The 23,110-nt window shown below is 32.1% G+C and overlaps 1 protein-coding gene across 2 annotated transcripts in view; it reads right to left on the reverse strand.

Annotated features, from left to right (window-relative positions):
- LOC119632510 (lysosome membrane protein 2) overlaps nucleotides 1-19,788 on the reverse strand; it is an 86,282-nt gene extending 66,494 nt beyond the window's left edge. Inside the window, exon 1 of one of the 2 annotated variants that reach the window (XM_038025445.1) lies at nucleotides 19,718-19,788. In XM_038025445.1, coding sequence (XP_037881373.1) covers nucleotides 19,718-19,769 — 52 coding nt within the window. In that variant the 5' untranslated portion in view covers nucleotides 19,770-19,788. Of the gene's footprint in view, nucleotides 1-946; nucleotides 1,106-19,717 lie in introns of those variants that run through there. The other variant, XM_038025446.1, reaches the window with a different exon arrangement.
- Between the last annotated feature and the right edge of the window lie 3,322 nt (nucleotides 19,789-23,110).

Here is a 23,110-nt window from a genome sequence, read left to right on the forward strand (position 1 = left end):
AGAGAGAGAGAGAGAGAGAGAGAGAGAGAGAGAGAGAGAGAGAGAGAGTAAGAAAGAAATATTTTGCATAGTAATTAAGTCATTCGCTACAAACTGCGATTGTGCTCTCGAATGCAAAATGAAAAGGATTAACATTACAATTAAGCGGAGGTACGGAGATACGGAACTATTTCTTTATTCCCTTTGTATATTTGCAGCTTAGTTATTTAAATAATGCTTTGATGCTTATGGGCGATAATTTACAGGTTTTTGATTAACGCAGTGCAAGCTGTACTATGTATGGAACTATTTAACAAAGGAAATACATTAAATTAATTGATAATAATGCAACCTATGTTCATAACAACAACAATTCGTATTTGTTCGATTATCAAGCAGTGGTAAATATGATGATAAATTCATTTGAGGGAATGTTAACGAAATACGCACGCATTCTCTTATCAGCTGTTTTCTATACCGCGACATCTTAGAATTGAAACGTACACACAAACACTTCTCACAACACATCACATAGAAATCATTAAATTTGGATCGTTATCGAAATGTGTTTTCACTTTCCGTTAGACCTAATGATTGCTTTATTTGTTATTATCTCTTGTCTCATGATTTCATAAAAAATGTTTTAATTGATCAGATGATGTAAATTTTTGAAAATTTTCAAAACTTTGAAAAAGTTGAAAGCTTGCAAGAAAAGAGAATGCAATTTGACGACATGAGCTGCATAAAAACGTGAAAAGTGTTAAAAGAATATATTGTTTATAGCTTCATAAAACATGCAATGGATTTCTTTTTATATTTTTTTTTTTCAATTTTTAATTTGCTCATATATAAAATGTAAATCGATTTCACTATCAATGTATGAATGTGGGCAAAGAATGTTTACACAATGTGACTAAAACTAAATAATTAATTAAATTGCGAAAGCTAAAAAAGAAATATAACTTACTTTTACTTGATTCACAAAATTTTCAGGATTTTTTATTTTTTTTTTATTTTTTTTCGATTTTAACTTCTTATCCAATTAGCGACACAAATTATTTGCAAAATACATAACATATAAACAACAAAATAATCTTTTTTCTTCGAAATTGTGTTTCAAAATAAATTCGTCTTCTTCTTCTTTTTTTTTTTGTAAGAAGACACACTCGTAAATTAAAATTTATTTATTTATTTATTTTTTTTTTTTTTTTATTACAAAATCTTCATTACAATGAACTATTTTTTCAAGAAATTTTTGCCCATATTTTGTTTATTTATTTAATTTAATGCAAAAGAGAAAAATAAGTTTTTTTTTTTTTTTTAAATTCTTTTCCTTTTTTGTTATTAATTAACACATGAGTTTATTTAAATTCCTTTTAAATATATATATATTAGCTTTTATATTATAAAAAGAAAAGGGGTGCACGCGCGAGCGTATGCGATGTGTTTTTAAGTTATCACAACGAAATGAAAAGCTCGCTTGAATAGCTTGCTACAGATGCAAGACGTTTTTGTTTTAAAACCCACAGTGCGCTTAAGTTTTGTTTTTTATTTACTTATTTTTTTTTGTTTTTTTTGTTTATTTTGTTTGAGTTACAACTAAACTGAGCTAAAGCAAACTTAACTAAAACAGAAAACGAAAACGCAACGACTAGCGTAATATGTGTGAGCACTTTAAACTAAATATTCTCTCAGTTTAGTTTGAAAACAAAAAAAAAAAAAAAAAAAAACAAAATTTTTTTTCACCACATTTCTCGTTTATAACATTTATAATATTACCGGCCCTCACACAGACACTTACAGTGTTTAATATTTACATATTTATATATATGTTATCATCTGATGATCATTTTATCCTTTTCCGTTTTATATAAAATTTTGGCAAATTTTTTTTCTTTTTTTTTGTTTTTTTTTACTCTAATATAACGAAAGACTTAAGCGGAAAACTCTTTTTTTGAATTTACATTTGCTTCACGTTCGTTACTCATAATCAATTGTTTTAGTTTATTATTTCTTTTTTTTTTGCTTTTTTCTCGATGTCATTGCGAGTGTGTGTGTGTTAGTGTGTGTGTGTGTGTGTGTGCGTATGTATTTATTTAACTATTTTATTATGGTGATTTGTTGCTCTTGGTTACGCTCTCTTTCCGGTTCACATATGTTGACTTTAGTTTATCATGATTATTAAGTTCCGTGTCGTTTAGATTTCAAACGTTAAGTGTGTTAATGTGTGTATTTGTAGGGAATTTTTTTTTTTCTTTTCTGTTCTTTTATACACGTTATTGTTGTTGTCAATGAAAATGTGACGTATTTAATATAGTAATGCATGCTATTTAGTAATTTATTGTAATTTTCAAAACACTCGTCTATTATAAATCACTTAATAAACAAAACATTATTATTAGTCAGTGTCCAAGTTTACAATAAGCGAGTATATGACATTTAAAAAAAAAAAAAAAGTACACAAATCCTTTATTTGAATTCTAAGAAAATTTAATTGATTTAAATATGAGGTAATCTAAACTATGTAGAGCCTAAGAACAAAATTAGCGGTAACTAGTCTCCAGTGTTAACATTTATGCATATGAATAAAGTAAATAAGTGTAAGAGATTTTACATATTGATGAGATCAACATATCTTAGACTACTTAATATAGCTTTCCGATCTAACATTTTTTATGCTTACGTGGACTTACTTAAATTGCATTCTGATGATGGAATGCTTTTATGTGTAAAGCATTTTATGCTTTCGTGAATAAAATCCTTAATAATTTGAGAGCAGGTCTACATACATAGATATAGTCAATACACTTACGTGAGCGACGTACTCATCATCAGTAAAGTATTTCATTGTTTATACCCATCACCGTGGGATGATATTCAGAACACATAGGCAGGCAACACCCAGAAGACAGAAGCAGAAATCAGGCAAGGAGTATATATATTCTTGATAAAAAATCAAATTCTGCGTGTCCGTCCGTCTGTGAAATGTGTGCGAAAAAACATTCTCCTGGCCGTAAGAACGCAGCAATCGCCTTCAAATTTCGCAAGAAAATTAGAAGTTCTTGCAGATTGGTATTAAAATTGATTCAAATCGGTCAAAAGCTCGGTTGAGTTTTTTTCGGATGGTTACTCATACCGCAACAAATGCAGCGATCAAAATTTGCACTTGTATTCTATAGTTGCAGCACATGCACATTCTTTATCATGTAAAGACCATATAAAGTCTACATATTGAAAATTTGAATCATTCTAGAAATGTTTGTCCGCCCGTCTGTCCACCTCTCTGATAAATGCTGCAGTATATGCACTAATGATTGCAAAAATGGAGATATTTGCTTCAAATTCGGCAAAAAATCTTGGAAATCATTGCACGCAGATTGATATTGAAAATGAATTAAATCGGTAAAAAGACTCGCTCGTACTGTACTGTGCTGTAGGTGAATCCTTCTACCGATTGGGTTTTTTTCTCCATAAATTGCAATAGACTCACGACAGTTTTATTTAAAAAAAAAAAAAACACAACACGACAAACGTCGATATTTTTACCCGTCTGTTTATCTACGATTTCATCTGTTCGCCCTATCTGTCAGATTATGTCTCTGACTGCCGGTTTTTACACACAGTTCATTTCGGATTTTAAGCTATTTCTCTATCAATTCTTTCATCACATCTCTAGCTATTCGTCGTCCATCTGCCCCACCATACGTCCGTCCATCTATCAATCTGTCTTTCGTCCGTCAGTTTATTCATCCAACAGTTTATTGATTGTTGCAAATCTCAAACTTGCAAAAAATCAAGATAGCAAATGAAAAAAAAAAAAAAAAAAAAAATCTATTAGGTATTTTTATAGTTCGCTCAACTTTGAAAATTGACGTAATAGAAAATATTTATTATTGTGTTTGAATAGAAAAAGAGAAAAGAAAAAGAATTTTATTTAAATATCTGATTGCTTATATAGAGGAATATTCCATTTGTACTGTAAGTCATTTTAAAAGCTTAGCTTATAGTATTAAGCCATCAATTTGCAATTAAACTTGGTTGTAAAGTGTAAAGTTTTAGATTGACTTGCAAATTCCTCGTTGGCTTAAGTGAAAACTAAAACGAATAATCATAAGAAATACCACTTAATAGTACACGCTACACTTGCGAAAGTTACTTCTTTTTTTCTTTTTTTTTTTTTTTTGTTTATATATAACACATCACTCAATAAGTTAGTAGGATGGCAGGAAGGATGGATTTTATGACATTCCGCATATCAGTTTACAAATTGCGTTTGTTTTAATGAAGCTAAACGCGAAATTTAAATTCCTCTAGTGTCTAATAATAAGGAAAGTAACGGTTAATTGTAAACTAAATGTTCGGAATAACATGACATTTCAATACAATCCGCTTGAAATTTATATGGATTCGTCTATAGTCATTGTACATATATATGTGAACCTACGAACTTATTGAGGTTGAGTTCTTCTTTATCCATTAAGGTTTTCTATTCTAAGTCTATTGAAAGTCGATTTTATCCGGATCGTGATACACGAATGCAAAATCAAATCATATTAATTGAAAAGATAGTCATCTTTTATGGTATCATATATAATAACCTTTAGATCTAATTTACATATTGTCCATATCAAATTTGTAGTCTTTTTGCCGCTCATACATGTATGAAAGTGTTTTCTTTCTTGCAAACGTCCCCTTATTACTCATCATGATAAAGATTTTCGTTAATAGATGAATATATCGTACAATTGGTATCGTAAAGTTTTATAAAACAAAGGCTTCGGCGCACGGCTAACTATAATGTACTCTCTCTGTAACATTAAATGCTGGAATGGCTAATCAGTTGATTCCCTGTCCCTTAGTCAATTAGCGAGGAGCTTATTGACGAAATTTAGAGATTTAATCAATCAAAAACATCAATTCGAAATAGATATCATGCAGGCGCCTCTCAATATAATGAAGTGTCCTCCATGTTCATTTTGACACACTTTATCTAATAATTAAGTTGTGTAATTATTATAAATAAAAAATTGATTTTTATTGCATTTAAGAGAATTGATTAATTTAATATATAGTCAGCTAATGGAATTTTTTTTCCGGCTCGTTATTTTTTGCATAATTTTGCATATTAGAAAACTGTCTGCCAAATCTTTCCTTCTCTTTATCAATCTCTCTCTCTCTCTCTCTCTCTCTTTCTCTCTCTCTTTATCTTTCGCTTTTTTTCACTTTTCGAACCTTTCGAGTTCGTCTTGTTTGTTAGTCAATTTTCTGGCATTGTTTGTTTCTAATGTTTAGAGATTACAATGACCTTTTTGTATAGCGATTAAATTGTGATTACTATAAAACAGATCGTGTAATTGAGCATGTAATAGAGAAAATAATAAAATAATTATTTTAAGAAAGTGCAAACGCTAATTAAACGTTCACCTGATTTTCTGTACATTGATCAAATATGTCGAACATAGTTGCAACCTTACTCAAATTCACATATAATTTTTTTGTTATGAGCAAACATTTCTTTTGCCTTTACCAGTAGTAATACGTGTCAATCATTGCTCATACAATGTATTTTCATTTTTGTTTTTTTTTTTTTTTCTACTGAAGAAATTTTTTAATCCGTCTGATGATTTCTTGCTTGGAGAACGAGAGTTATTTAATTGTTTCCATGCTGATAGTTTTTATCATTATTAATCAATGTCTAATTAAAAAAAATCGAATGAACTTTACTTTCGCTATACATTGTAAGTAATTGGCCGGTTAAAGGTACATTTGTGGATAATTGGTCAGTGTAGTTGAAAGTATTCTTTAAAAGATTCGGCTTTTTGATGTATTGAGATTATTAAGAGTTTGCGTACAAATCAATAGATAAACGTAGACAGACGTCATTATTAAGTTAATTCGAGTAACGTTCTCTACGCTAAAAATCTGTTAACTATGATAGGTTCATAGGTTAATGATTGGACAAAAAGCTAAAATAAATAATTGATTTTGTCTATAGAAGGTTTATATTAAATTTGGCATTGAATTATAAGGTATATATATATATTATATATTTTTGATCAGATTCATTAAAAAAAGCGATTGATCTCTGCCTCAGCTTATTTCTGCCCTTCTATTCAATTCTCTTAACTTTTAATACCAAATATTAATATCTTACCGCAATTTGTGGTATAAAGTGTATTAAGTTTATGCGGACGTACGTACGTAACAGCCAGAAGAGCTTAAGGTAGACCAACTTTTTAATTTACCGATCGATTTTGATCAATTTTTTAAATCGATTCAAGCCTGTTTGTTAAATCCTTCGTCTGTTAATCTGTCCATTTGTTCAATCTGCAGGTCACAATTTTCAAAATATTTTGATCAAATTTCGGACACTGACTTTGGGGCGAATGCTATTGATCATGCTTCGGGTTCGACCAAATTTTCAACTACTACCCGTTATATGGATAACTGTATTGAGCAAAGTGCTGTAGTATTTATTGGTGGGGATATGACCCCTTATAATGTTTTTACTTATTTTATCCTCAATTTGTTTCGCAGCCGATGATATTTTCTTCAATATAACAATTAAACTTTCCTACTCGGACGCTCTTTAACACTACTTGATCGATGGTTCTTAGTAACCCCATCAATTTTGCTTTTAATTTTTCATAATAACGTATTAAGTTTGTGCGAATATTTGCAACATCCAGATGATTGTGTGAGAAAAACTTGCCCTTTATAAAAAACGAGAATCACTTTCCGTATTGATCTAAGCTTCTCTGTCCGTCTGTCGGTCTATCCGTCAGATGTCTGCCCATATATATTTGTGTTGAAGCATCTTGGTAAAAACTGGTTCATAATAGGATATTGACAAAGAAGTCTATCTTAGTGAATTTGGACCGTTTAGGTTTAATTTTGAGATACTATCGCATCTAAGTATTCTCAGGCAATGTAAACGTTTGTATGTCGAAAAAGCGCAATTGTTAATGTTTTGTGATGAAAATTTGTTCATGATAGTAATTTAACGTAATAATTAAGTGGAATAAATTTAAATCATGTGGACGTACTTCTTGGACCCGACTTCATATAAGATTTCTCACGCATAGTAAGCCCTTCAGAAAAAGGTTTTATTTGCAATATCCTATGATGAAAGATGGACCGAAGCAACAATTTAGCAAGAAATATTAACAGGAGGAAACTTGAATAATTTAGGTCAATTCTTTAGACCCTAACATGTATAGGGGTTATCGTCGAAAGCGAGCCCTTATATGGAGAGAAAGTCTAATTGGGAGTTTTTTATGACAGAAACTGAAAAATGAAAGCAAAATTTTTGGGACATAAATTAGGTTTGTTAAGTTTTCATGACGTCATATGATATTTTCGGCATCTTCCGACATGCGAGCTTTCTCAGCTTAAAATGAAAGCGAAAGTTCAAAATTGAAATGTCACTATTAATTGTATGAGATATTTGGATTATGTAATACGGTCTGACTTTATATTCCTTGTAGACATCCCACACGACAGCATGGCATACCAGTCGGGACATGAAATCAATAATCGAGAAATATAAAACGAGACGGTAGTAGAAACAGTGGAACAGTACATTGACTCCTGCCTTCTAAGATGATAAGTCATTGATTTTCAGTTAGTTCATATGCCTGCTTGCTTGCACATATATATATATATATATATATATGTATATATATAACAAGCGTTATCGTTCGTTACCTATAATTTCTGAATCTTTCACCTCGATTTTCTGGTATTGAAAAATTTTTAATACAAGTGAAAGATTGCACTTGCTGTTGGCTACAGAACTTGTCAACTACGCTGTTATAATGCTCGTCTCAAAGTCTATTTGACAAAAGATTTCAATGACTTGGAGCAAAAATGACAAAAGGGCTTTTAATCAGATTATCAACGGAAATAATTCTAAAATTAAAATAATTCAGAGAGAGATTAGCAGAAAATGAAAACAAAAAATTAACTAACTAAAATCAAATAAAATGTGCGGCAATTTTAATTTATATATTTTATAGATTATTACATCGCTACGATGAGTATTTCGCTTTTGGTGGGTTGCAAAAATTTTTGGTCATTTTTTCACTTAAAGTAGGCATGTATTGCGGATAATGGGCACAACATATTTTAATCAAATTAGTTTGCGTCATTTTCTACAACATTGTACAATAACTTTGGCATTGTGGCGATATCATGTCGAAGGAATTTATGGTGGCACTGTTGGTGGCGCGGTGCATCCAACTACCGACCCATTTTCGCATATCTTCAAGTTTGCGGATCTGTGTGCCAGCCAAGTCATGCTGCCCGGATCTGAACAGTTGGTATTTAGGAGGCGTCATGTCTGGCCAGTATGCTGAGTGTGACAGAACTTCCCATTCGAGCTGCAACAATATATCCTGGACAGCTCTTGCAAAAAGTGGTCAAAACATGGCAATTTTAGGCAACTCGTGTCGCCACTTTTAAACCGTCGAACCCAAAACCGACAATTGAAATATGATCGCTCAAAATTCTGCTTTTTCCAAATTTATTACTTTTGTTGTGCGATTTGAAGAAATCTGTTACCGTAGCCCATCAAACACTTGTAGAAGCTTACGGTGATGCTGCTCCTTTATACCTCAATTGCCGGTTTTGGTTTGGGTCATTTTAATGTCGAATATAATGAATTGCAACGAACCGTTTCAAAATCGCGATTTCATTGCTTGCCAGCGAAAAGAAGAAGACTTTTCTGTGGCGTATTGTGATTGACGTTGAAAAGTGGGTCTGCTACGACAATCCTAACTGCAACAAGCAATGGGTTAATCCGGAAGACTCGTCCACATCCACACTGAAACGAAATGTTCATGGCCACAAAGTTTTGCTGTGCATATCGTGGGATTAGCAAGGTGTAGTATATTACGAGATGCTAAGAACGAATGAAACTGCACATGTCTAGTGACATCAATTGAACACATCGAACGATGTATTGTTGGAAAAAAGACCAGTAGTAGCAGTTGACACACGGAAAGTCATTCTCTTGCATGACAATGCTCGGCTAGATGTTGCAAAAATTATCCAGGATAGTATTTGTGAAACAAACATGGAAACGATTTAACGAAAAGTATTTCGTCGACTCCTACGGTTATAACAACATAAAAAAGGTAAGTGAAAAATGACGAAAAAAATTCCCCGTGACATGTCTGCTTACGTTTGTTGCTTACATTAGATGGCAAGGAAAATCTCATACCGGATATCGCGCAAAGTAAAAAATATCCCACATAAAACGGAAGAGGTCCTTCCTACTTCTAGAAGTTGTTGAGATTTCCAATCGTACCGGATCTCAGCTAATGGGTTGTAAATCCATATGCACATAACCCGTTATCTGTCTTGTCAACTTAATTCCAACTTGGCGTTACCTACTGCTAAAGATTGAGACTTAAACCTAGCACCCACTAACTAAACAGAAAGAATAGATATAAGCCCAAAATAAGCGATGGCTTTGAGTCCTCGCAATAAAAATAAAAATCTTTCATACAATATTTAAGTGTTTAGATGGATAAACGAATAATATATTCAAACTAATTAATTGTTGTTATTGTTTTATTATTATTTAATGACGTAAAAAAAACATGAAAATAAAAGCAAATCATTTTCATTATAACACATATATGCTGCAAATTATAGACTAATTATAATATCTGCTACTATAATATTAATGAAATATTAAATAACAGCAATCTATTTATTTAAGTAAATGATAATAATAACAATGAAATTAGTTTACATCAATGCTGTAATTAAAAGAAACAAATGCGAAAAAAAAAAAACAAAAAAAAAAAAGATAAAGTTTAAATGAATCAAAACAAACAAGGAGAACTTGGGTTTGTCGTAAGACGAATCTTGAGCACTTAGCAATTCTCAGATCATTACCATTTTCATATGTAAATGCAACAAATTTGATTACATTTACCAACTGTGTGTATTCAATTTTCAATCGATGTAACTTTTTGCATCAATTGTGATCGCGTCGTCTCTACTTTCAATCAAGTCAGTCATAATTATTTAATATCGAAAGTATATATAAAATAACATTAATTGATACAAACTTGACAAGAAAATTAATATAACTTATTTTTGATGGGTATACGTATTAAATTGAAATCAAACAATAGGCAGCCATCAAAAGATCAATAAATAAATCATTGATACCTCGATTTGAACCATGCAATAATTATAATTCATTAATTTAATCTAAGTCCATATTTACGAAGATTAAGAAAACACTTAAAAAAAAAAAAAAAATCAACGAAATGGAAATTTTTTAAATTTTTTTTTATTTTTTTTTTTTTTAATAATATTTTTAATCGCAACTTTTTCCAATATAAAGCAGTTTTTTTTTATGCATATCTCTAAAGATTAAGGTGTATAGGGGGTAGAATTGTTCATTCGTGTGTTTGTCTGTCTATCTGTATGCATGCTATTCCTCATAAACATGATGTGCTTATTAGCTTCTCATCAATAAGGGAATTGCGTCTATCTAAAATCACGACTCCAATCTCCAAACTTTGCAAAGAAAAAGTCTCGAAAGTCTTGACTCTTTCTTTTCTATCACTCTCCAGCTAGGACCAGCTTTAACCAAAGATAAACAAAAGTATCTGCACCATGCGATTAATCAATTCCTATTTTGATATATATTCAACATGCATTCGTGAGCAGATATTGAGGTTGAACGTGAACGTGAATGTGAACGTGATTTGCGTATAGACACGCTTTAATAGTCCCAAACACTTAAACGAATATCACATACCTGTCTTTTTGCCATTAGATTTTCTTTTTTCAATCTTATACTTGATAAAACCAAGATTTTAAGCGAAAACGGGGCGCAACTCTCTTGCCGCGACATCAATAATGAATAAAAAAAAAAAAAAATTTTTTTTTTTAAATTACAATCATTAGCGATATATATATATATATATATATATATATGTGTATAATATTTCGCGGGGTAGTTGTCAAAATGATCACGGTCGTCTACACAATACGCTCATAATTAAAAATAAACTATTTTGGTATATTTATATATTCGTTTCAAGTGATAAGCGAGTTGAAGATGCGCCTTAAAGACGTACATCAGTTTTCCTATTCATTCAAATTCGCCGACGTGCATAGACGCTTTGAAGCTTATCAGACAGGCGTTTAGGAGAAACGTGTTACAAAATGATAATAATCAGATTTTAAAATAGAAATCTCGAAAATAATATATTCACGAGTGTGTTGTTCTTTTTTTTTTTTGGTTTTTTCGGTTTTTTTTTTTTGGATCTCTCTTAATTATCATTACACGGTCTTATAAGATTTATGAGCTTGACAATATGGAAAAAACCTAACATTGTACGGTTGTGTACGTAAGATTTTCGGATTTCAGCTTTCGGTATTTACTTTTGACTTATGATATTCTAAGACCGTAACCGACCGTTCGATGGCTTATAATTAAAAATTAATATATGCACACAATGAGATTTTGTAGAAATCACTTTGAATATTATTAAGATTACGATTATGCGTAAAGGCATTTATCTATCAAATGCAAATGATCGAAAACGCATGTACATGCGAGAGGAATTGAAATTTATAAGGATTATGGATGTGTTTGAGCTGAAATCATCAGGAATTAATTAAATAAATTAAATTAATTATTTTTTAAAAATAAACCCCATCCTGATAATAATATCAAAGAAGAACTCTTTAATTAGACTTATCCCGGATAGTGGGTTCGTATTGCACACTTAATAGGTTTTTATATCAATGAAACCTAATCACAAAAGGTAAAAATTATTTTAAGAATTATATTGAATTTTATTATTACTACTAACTATTATAATTTTGTTATCCCATAGAAATAAATTCTAAAAATAATATATGATGAGCGCCACCAATTACCACTATCGAGTTAATTAAATAAAAAAAAAAAAATAAAAAGACGAAGAAAATATTAGTTTGGGGAAAAAGAAATCCATTATTTTTTCGGTAGATGGCTGCACTGATAGGCGGCTAAAATTGTGAATGGTGTTTATGGTTCCGATACTGTAACAGCCAATTTTGTGCAATTTCGGTTTCGTAGATTCCGTTCAGGAATTTTTGATGTTAAAGATGCATCTCGCACAGGTAGGCCGGTCGTCGAAAATGTCGATAAAATCGGAGAAATGATCGAAGTTGACCGGCATGTTAGCAGTCGTAACATCGCCCAGGAGCTAAAAATCGACCATAAAACAGTTTTAAACCATTTGTACAAAGCTGGATTCAAAAAGAAGCGCGATGTTTGGGTGCCACACCAATTAACAGAAAAAAATATGATGGATCGAATTTCCATCTGCGAAGCCTTGGCCAAACGGAATGAGATAGACCCATTTCTTAAACGGATGGTGACTGGAGATGAGAAATGGATCGCATACGATAACCCTGTGCGAAAACGATCGTGGTCAAAGAGCGGTGAAGCACCTCAAACGGCCAGGAAGGTTTTGCTATGCATTTGGTGGGACTGAAGGGGATTATTTATTATGAGTTGCTTCCATATGGCTAAACGCTAAATTCTGATCTCTACTGTCAACAACTGGACTGTTTGAAGATAGCGATTGACCAGAAACGGCCAGAATCGGCCAACAGGAGAGGTGTCGTATTCCACCAGGACAACGTTAGGCCACACACATCTACAGTGACTCGCCAGAAACTTCGGGAGCTTGGTTGGGAAGTTTTAATGCATCCGCCATACAGTCCGTACTTGGCACCAAGCGATTATCATCTTTTTCTTGCATTGCAAAATTTCTTTAATGATAAAAAATTGGAATCTAGGGAGAATTGTGAAAATCGACTACTAGAGGTTTTTGCAAATAGAGACCAGGAATTCTATGAGAGAGGCATTTTGAAGTTGCATACAACAAAACGGTGCATATTTGACCCAAATCGGACAATCCGAAGCATGTTAAATAAAGTCCTGAAGTTCATATAAAAATAATGGATTTCTTTTTCCCCAAACTAATATAAATAGGTGATGGCTAAACGTGAATTGTGTTACTATCTGGAAAATGCAAAAGGTCTAATTACGCATATGGTAGAGTGTAACCATTATTGCGTATATCAGGAGGCGGTGAAAGCAGTCTGCTCTCACAAACCGGCTCAAACCACACAGTAAAGGCACACTTACGCTATAGCTTGGCTTCTCTACGTCCGGACGCGATGCGTATCGACAAAAATTTTTGCATCTCCGGCATTAATCAATAGATGGCATTTTTGTTTCTTCACAATGTACCTTTTATACAATATGAGGGATGTCTGCAGAATTTTCGTCCTTAGTAAGGGAAATAACATCTTTTTTTTTTTTTTTTTTTTTTGCAAAATCCGATTTTATTTAACAACCTTGTCTCCTTGAAGAATTAATGACATAAGCAATCAAGAGATTCTTTAACATTTTGGTAAGTTTTTTATATAGAAAGACTTGTCGAAATCTTCAAAATTCGCTTCAACTCACACAATGACTTCATCATACAATGCTACTCATTGACATACTTTTCACTGGATAACTGGAGATGAACGTTGTGTGCCGAAAGAATATGGTAGGTGAGCCAGCAATTGTAAAAGCCAGCAAAGTGTAAATTTCCGTTGATGCTGAGAAGGAATACTCGTGTCTTAATTATAAGTCCATCCATCAATGCTCAACACACACTCTCTACGGACACTAATTGTTTCCGTTATCATTCACATTATAGACTCTGTTATCTCTTTAAACTTAATTCTACGATCGTTTAGCATCGTTTAGGGAACTCGCACGACGTCTTTTTCACGAGTTGCAGTTTTTTATCATCCCGAACGCTCATTGCAAAGCAAGACGGTACGACCATGTTTAAATGAATGATAGCTCAAACTCTACGTATACAGGATAACAACTGTATTGTCTTTCGGAAAAACTACCTAACGTGATAATCGTGATAATCAATTTTTTTTCGTATTTTACAAAAATAATCACATCGATCCACTCATTGAGATTTTGGTGATGCGAATGCGTAAGCAAATTTTCCCTACTTTCGCGAACAAATGATGCTGTCTTCAGGTGACAGGTGTTCAGATGTCGCGAACTTTTAACTTACGTATGTCAAGGCTAATTGTCATTTTCTTACTCCCAGGCGATCATTTCTTTTATTAATCGAAAAATTTTCATTTATACATACATGCATGCATGCATACATACATACATATATACATAAGTTTATTTTATTTTTTTCTACTTTTCTGGTAATAGTTATGCAAAATTGTACGTTACTGGTATTATTAGCATTTATTATGCTCGATTATCAAGAACTATATAAAAGAATTTTACGCTTGAAAGTTCACCAGATTACTGATAGGAAAAAATGATACTCGTACGAATGCTCTTAATGTTCCTTTGATGCATACATTAATAGAACAAGTTAAACTAGTCTTGGAAACATTTCTGTCTTATTTCTCTTAAAACAATTGCAAGTAGGAGTAAAATGGATGAACTACTCTAAAATTTATATATATATATATATATATATATACATATATATGTATATAAAATACAAGTATGTAAATATAATCGATTTATTATTTAGATTATGGTAGATATTATAAACGTTTTAAATATATTATTTATGTGTATTGTACGGGGATTTTAGTGTTACACAATTTCATCTATTAGTTGCCATCATACGTCGAAGTTTTGTGATACGTAGTTTTATAAATGATTAAATTAACGTAATATGCTACATACATATTTCGTTTCCTATAACAATAAATACATATTTAAGCGATTATATATAATTTATTAATTCTGCTAAAAAAAAAAAAAAAAAAAAAAAAAAATTTGCTTTAATTATGATTGAAAATGAATGCAAAGATGAAACTAAGACGTAAAGAAAAATTTACAAAACCGAACTTTTTGAATATTTAAGGTGAACACTCGATATCTGTCACACAAAATGGCGAGCCGTGGCGAGCGATATTTTCAATGGTGTTTTAGTTTGCCTAACTTTACAGGAGGCTACAATTTTCAGCTCAAATAGCATTAGATGACATCAAATCGCTATAGATGATATGTAGTTTTGTAAACGACTTACCAAAAATCCAGTAGAAGATTTCTCTTCTATATACATTCGGGCATACATAATTTTTATTTCGTTTACATGTCATTTTAATTTTTTTTTTTTTTTATTTAAAGCAATTTCTTTAACACATTGTACATCGTTCAGTTAGTATTAGTTACTTATTGAACTAACGGATAATCTATAGTTATTCTGCAAAGCGTTTCGCAAAAAATTAAATTCACTTTCGGTTGACTAATCCGGGACAGATAAAGTTTAAGTAACGATCTATTTTAGGTAAACTATCTTTCTAGGAATTTAAAGATTTTCTTCAATTTTTTTATATTCATTTTATCAATATTTTCGCAACGCCTAGAAGGAAGTTTCAAAGACGCCACAAAGTGTGCGCATTGTTGATCAATTTTAAATTTTGAGTCGATTTAAGCACGTTCGGCCGTCCGTCCGTCCGTTTGTCTGCCTGCTCGTCTATGTAATGTCTGTTGTGAACATTCTTCTGCCCGCAAAAATGAAACTGTCGACTTCAAGTTTGGCAAATATATTTGCATTTCTTGTATGCAGCCTGGTATTGAAAATGGTCTAAATCGGTCAAACAACATGTCCACAGTACTAAGTAAACTGAGAACACCTCCGGGTTTTTGCTCATTACTCATAAAGTACAAGCGAGAAATCTACAAAAATTTGATTGTGTATCCTATGGGCAATGCTACCTCTATAAAAATGGAAAAAATCGGCCATGCCTACTTAACTTTTCAAATACCTTTATACCATGCAGAAGCAAGCTTCAAAATCCTCATAAAGCATATAAATTCTTGGCCAGGTCCAAATTATACGTCTCTTTGTCTGTCCATCTGTCCGTCTGCATAACTGTGTAGAATTTGGTGTAAACATTCTCCCATCAAACTATTCAAAGTGCACGCCTACAACACCCACATGCCTATGCTACAAAAACTGTGATCACCGTGTGTGATTTACTTTCAGTGTTTTTTGCTTGTTACTTATAAAGTACAACACATCCATCATATAAATTTTCAATTTTATTAACATTATAGAGTATGAAAATTTAATTTTTTCCCTTCTTTCTAGGGTCTTGGTGAGGGGTATAAAAGATCCCGACACGACAAAATATAATTTTCTTACTCGTTTTCTTTTTCTTTTTTTTTTAATAATGAAACTTTCGATTATATGTTTAATCTCGGAATTTTACAGAGGTATTTGCATAAAACCTTTAAGGACACTAAGAGAAGTATTTTCGCCGAAAGAACTGCGAGTTGTTTAAACGGTTAAAGCCGATACAGATTCATCAGGATTTACCTGCCAGTGCAATAAAATAAGGTAGTCTTGTGGCGCTGGCGATTGTTAAAAATATAATGCTTCGCTGGAAGTGTAAGAGGTAAACCATGATTAATCAAGAATACATATATATATATATATACCATGTGCAACGCCTGTCTTTGCTTCACGACCAATTTTATTATAATAAAAAGCATTTAATTGACTAAATAATATACAATGATGCGACTCATAGTCGCATAAATAGAAAATAATCCCGTATCCTGGACAGAGAGAATCCAATCGAGAATAAAATTTGGAACAGAGATACGTTAAGGAAGTCTGCGCATAATTTTAGGAACGTAATCGCATTATCACATAGTGAACTGAACCGAAGCGTTTAAGTTTAGATGGAAAACTGGCTTTTCTTTGTCTTTTGGAGGTTTGTTTTTGTTTTACATAAGTCTCGAAATCAAAGAACATATGGCCTATGTGTAATACTTTATACGTATGTTTGAATAAATAAATGAATTTAAGCTAAAAACAAAAACAATAACATTTTAATTATGCTCATGATTCTCATAAGTGGCTGAGAGTCATATCGTGTTACGACGCATTATAAAAACAGGTGTCAGGGTCAATGTTAGAGTTAAAGTACATATCTTAAGGTGAATACGGTGTCTTTAAACAACAAGTCACGTTTTACATTTCGTGCTATTGTGAATTGTCAAAGTACATTTGTCCTGGCAATGCCATTTGACAAATACGAAGTCAACGCTTTCCGGGTAACATTAGCCGATTGCGTGCTGTGAAATACATTAACAAGATTATGATTGTAGAAGGAAACTTATTCTGAACAGTATATTGTATTGTGTGCGTTCAGTTTGCTCTCTGTGGCTAAGGAGCGAAACCCAAAGGTAATAAGTGAACGACTTCTTTAATTATAACGGAGGACTGTGTAGTGCAATTTTTGGGTTACTCGGATATATGGGTCATAACTTTTTGCAAATACGGCCAAGCAAATGTCGCATTCATTCGTAATGGAACAATAGTACCGTACCGAAAGTCGGTAGCTACATTAGCAAAATTGTATAAGCTGAAGTTTCAACTTCTGTCTCTAGCCTTCAGTGTTTATTATCTGTTTGCCAAACTCAATAGCATGCCGCAGGGAAAAAGACTTGGAACTGAAGCGTAGTGCTTTCACAGGCACTCAAAATTGATATGGTCATCGAATTAGTACTATATAGCTTTGAACATCACCTTGTCCATTGCTTTTTTTTTTTGCAGATTCCCACCACAACACCACGGAAACATACAAAATTTTAGGGCGTATAAAAATGTTATTTTGTATTACGAAAGTCGAATCCATTACGGCTACGTTCTACTGATTTGTATTGCAAGACAAATAACGAAAGGCAATTGTTCATTTGCCGTCACTGCAGTACACTACATAAACATGATACTGATTTTTATGTGATATAAATTGCATGATTTTAACTTGGACGATATATCGCTTCAACAGAATAATACAATATGCTATATATCTTGTGATACAATGAATTGATTGAGAGAAAAATTTAACGACAGTTTAATCTCATGCGATATAATACCATTTGACTTTCTCGTTTGGAATTATGTTAAGCCGTTCGTTTACTCTAACCAAACAGAAACACTTGATGATATTGTAAGTTGCACTATTCGTGTTATCGGTGAACGATTTTGCAGATGTATATAGAGTCCGATTGTTTACAAAAATTCTGTCGCAATCATTTATCTGAAATCATTCTGCAATGAAAATGTGATGAAGCATGAAGACATAAAATAAATTCTTTTGTTTTTATTTAAAATAAAAGCATTCCGTATAAGAAGGTATGGAAAAATTTGGATTGATTGTATTGAACCTTTGAAGAAGACTATGTTAATGAATAAAGATGAATTTTTCGAAAAAAGTTAAAACATTTTATTTTGCTCATCTAGTCCCGGGAATTATGATGTAAAAGCATGAAAAGAAAAAAAGAAATTTCAAGAAAAATGTTTAAAACGATTCTCAGATAAATATCATTATCATCATCATCATCAGTGTAAGTTTTTCTTAAACTTTCCGTAGATTTTGTACAATTTATCGTAAGTTTTTTGCCTTTTTTTCAGATTTGTTTTTAAAAATCGATTTAAAAAAACAAACAAGTTCTGCACTCGCTTCGTCAATGTTATGCGCGTAATAGGCAAGAAAACAAAAGGTATACAATGTTGTCGCTGCTTCGTAAAAAAATATTTAATATTTGCATAAACTCACAAATAAAATATAAAAAAAAAAAAAAATTAAGTAATTACAGCGCAAGACGAGTACGCTTAACTATCTATAACCCACAAAAGACCGAAATTGCACATTTAAAAGACAAAAAAAAAAAACAAAAAAAAAAAAAAAAGACTTTATTACTATTCATAATTAAGGCAAGGACGGGCTTTGTAATAATTTTTTTTTTTTATTAATTTAGGTTTTTATTTAAATTTATTTCTTACTAACTCTGCATTTTTTTTTCTTTTAAGTTTTTAAGAGGTTCCGGTCTATTGTCTACTTAAGTAATAGATTTACTTGCGTACTAACCTAAGCTAACCTAGCGTAACTTAACTTATATGACTGCACAAATGAAGAAATCCGTTAGCGCACTAATGCTAAACACAACTATTTCTTGCTAGTGGCAAAGAGTAATTAAACACTTATCTACTTAGATAGGCAGATAAATATTTGTACGAAACGTATGTGTCTAAGCAAAAAAATTGAAGATTCACCAGCTAAGATGGAATACATAAATATTGTTTAATAATTTGAACAACATGGGACAGCTAACTCCGTTGGAATGGATGAAGATAAGTGATCTCTTTGTCGTCATCTTAAATCGTTGTTCGATATTAAGGAAATTATTTTCATTTTCTTTTATATTCTACACATCAGTTATCATTATTAGCATATTAAGATTGTGCGCTTGTATACGGTCCTCGGAAGGACTTGAGAAAGATCCAAGTTTGATTTAAAATCATTTTCTATGTCTATTTAAACCATCTGTCCGTCTGTCCGTTTATGAATTTTTGCGGTCATTTTATATATCGCAATTTTTCGAAATATATTGATGAAATTTTATGCACTGCCAATGAAAATTAATTGGCTCGGAATGCGAAGCGATGTAAAATATTTAAAGACTTTCTTGCCCATCTACATGAGCTTACATCTTTTTTATACTGCTTACTCTGTCAGACCGTGGTAAGCTTGTTTAACGATAAATTTTTAATATACTGAGTTTTAATTTTTTTAACTGAAACAATTTTTAATAATAAAAAAACACAAATATCTACACAAACATAATTTGTTTATTTTCATATACCAATGACTATTGCCGACGGAGTATTCGATAATTGATATAAAAAAGTACACATTTTGTAGAAAAATGAATATGAATACAAAAAGCACACAATAGTTATCGTAGAACCGTAACAACTTGACAATCGATTAAAAGCAATAGATCTACTAACTAGATTGCTATATATTTGCATATAGAGCTAAAGTCTAAAAAAAAAGTTTTTTGGTGTAAAAGCGATCTTTTAAAAAAGTCAGTAAATGAATTTATTACTTGCATCTCCGTGACAGCTCTTCACGATAAAAAGAAAAAAAAAAAAAAAAAAAAAAGAATTAAGAAAATTATATTCGATCGTCACCGAATCTTTTGTACCCATAGCGATTCTCTTAACAAAGACAAAACAAGTAAAACAATCACATTTTTCATGCTGTACATTATGGATTGGCGCGGCTAAATTTTTCTATTTTCATTATAAAAGTTTTTTTTAAGCATGCGGGCGCTGTAGGCGTGTCCTTGAAAAGTTTAGATCAATTCTGAATTGGTTTGCAAATTTCTAAGCGGTATCTTTGGGAGAATGTTTAACACAGTTACTACACAGTTGTGCAAACGGAGAAACGAACAGACGGACAGACGGACATGTTTAGGTGCATTGGAAATTTGGAACTGGTCAAGAAATTGTACGGAATTTTTGAAGCTTGCTTATGCATGTTATAAAGGTATTGAAGTAGGCGATGCTAGGGCAGTGTCATAAAATATGCACTCAATCTTTGTGCATTTATCTATGAGCAATGAGGAAATAACCAATTTTTTATTTCCTTCGAAAAACAGAGGTGTTTTTAGCTTACGTAGTACTGTGAGCGTACCCTTCGATCGATTGGGTCCACTTTCAATACCGACCTGCGGGCAAGAATTTCCAATGTTCCTGCCAAACTTAAAGTCGATAGCTTTATTTGTGCGACCGGGAAAATTTTTACAATATGTATTACAGAGGCGACCGGACGAACGGATGGACATGTTTAAGCAGATTTAAAATTTGAAGCTGATTGCGAATATACATAGTTTGTGGGGTCTCTGAAGTTTGCTCGTGGGCGTTGCAAACGTTTTGGCAAATAAATATACCCATCTTTGAAGGATGGGTGCAAAAAAAAAAAAACAAATTCTACAAAGTTTGTAATAACAATAAAAAAAAATTCATTTTCGTAAGATTGCACGAATTTCTTTCCTCTCTTCAACACGTTTTCTCAGCGCAACGAATCACTAAATTGCCTCAACCCGCTACGTTCCACAAAAGCAGCTGAAGACTGCAGAAGTGCACTTTTTGATTTGGACTTTATACTCGCTGAGTTTTATCGATCCCATCACCGTAAGAACTTAAAGTGTACTTGTCTTCTCCTCGAAATCGCAATAGTATTTGAAAAAGTACGCCTAACACCTAAACAACAAATTGATCTTAAACGGCTCCAGGTTGTTTATAACTTCGTGTCGCATTAAACTATAATGTTTATACTCATGGATAAAGCATTGACCTTCGCGTTTCTAATCGCCGCATGCATGTTCAACAATCTAATCGTATAGAAAACATATCTTCAATTAATAGAATACTTGATAATATTTATATTTATTCAATTTGAGCGGTCGAAGGAATCACATTTTTGAGGAAGACGAAGCTTGTGAATAACAATTTATTTAGCTTAAGCCGGTTATAATCTTTCTTTATTGTGATATTTTAATTTTTAATAAATATAATTTTTAATAAAGTATATTAAATTTATTATTCCGTTTGTACTAGAGAGAGATGTAGGCGCTAGGCATTACTCGCCTCAAGTGTACAAGCTATTGATTACATGATAACATGTGAATCTAAGTTGATTTATTCCTACCTACTGCACATTAGATGCGTTAAAAATTTCAGAAGAAGAAGAATAGAAGTTAAGCATTGATAATTATATATTGGGGGCCCTCTTAGGCAAAGCGAATTCAAAGAATCTAGCCTAGCTTTGCTAGCTATCCAAAACAATTTGAGCAAATATGTTACTTTTTGCGGCAAACTGTACACAATAATTGAGGATCAGAGAGGTAATACTGATGTTTCGGTATAGCACGATATACTCCGATCTACTGCACTGGATGAAAAATTTGAGAAAATCAAACCATGAAGCTGTACACACGTGCACACCTTCTTTAATTCAAAATGTGATTTTATCGAATTTTTTTTTTTTTGTATTATTTCTTTAAATCTAAAGTTTACGCTTTTCCGGATAGAGATATTAATCGGTCCATATGAAGGTATTGCATATGTGACAAAGGTAACCGAAAATGGATTCCCTGTAAACCAATCATGATATGAATTTGACATAATAAGTAACATGTGACGTTAAGTAATTAGAAGTCGCCTTTATACGCTTTAGAAATCAAAGAGAAAGTGAATAAGAATAATTTCGTTTAATTTTATGTCAATTTTAAGATATCATTGACATGACAAAAAATACATAAGATTATAAAGAGAGTTGGGTTCAGCTTCATCTTCTTCGCACAATACGCGCTAACATTATTAATACTTGCATTTTATTTAAGCAGTTAATCAGCAGTTAATTTCGTTATACTTTGCATATGGTTTCATCAAATACATGAAAGTGATTTGATACATAAATCAACCTATTGAATTCTTCAGGGTAAGTAGCTTCTTAATTTTCTTAAAGTCATGCTTCTCTTATCCATGAAGCTAAAAATTGTACAATTTATGCTGTAGATAACTCTTGCAGGCAGGTAAAAAATGGGAGAAGTTTTCGACAAAAAAAAAAAAAGATTAATGTGTTGGAACCTACATACATACATACATCTGTATGATGATTGTAAAATTTTTCGTGAGAAAACTTGACTCGAATATCGTCTTCAATAGGAAATCGATATTAATTGGAGACGATGCCACCGTCCTCAAATGACGTTCATTACGAAGTTTACAAGTTACTTTGATCTAATCCGCCTGAGCGGCCGAGTAGGCAAAAGTCTCGACTAGCAACTCAATGGTCGTGGATTCAAATCTCAAGTGAGGTAGAGTTTTTAATAGGGCCGAAAGCCTTAGAATACTAGTGCTTTAAGACTTTAGTTTTAGAATTTATTCTTAATAATAATAATACTTCGAACTAGCGATCTTGAAAATGTTACTTTTGCACTTTTTCATAACAATCGAAATTTCATCTGTTTTCACTTTCAGGGGAAACGAGTACCATTCAGATATAGTGTTGGCTTGAAAAGCATTACGGCAACCGTTCTGCGTCTCAAATGATATTTTGTAAACGGTTTAATGTTTTTAAACCAAGTCGTACAAATATCGACGATGTTGAACACAGTGGATATCCAAAAGGTAAACAAAACCGTGAAGTGACAAGAAACATCAGATCATAAATTTAATAAAATGCA

The sequence above is a fragment of the Glossina fuscipes genome, unplaced genomic scaffold, assembly GCF_014805625.2.
Source record: "Glossina fuscipes isolate IAEA_lab_2018 unplaced genomic scaffold, Yale_Gfus_2 1, whole genome shotgun sequence".
Classification (NCBI taxonomy): domain Eukaryota; kingdom Metazoa; phylum Arthropoda; class Insecta; order Diptera; family Glossinidae; genus Glossina; species Glossina fuscipes.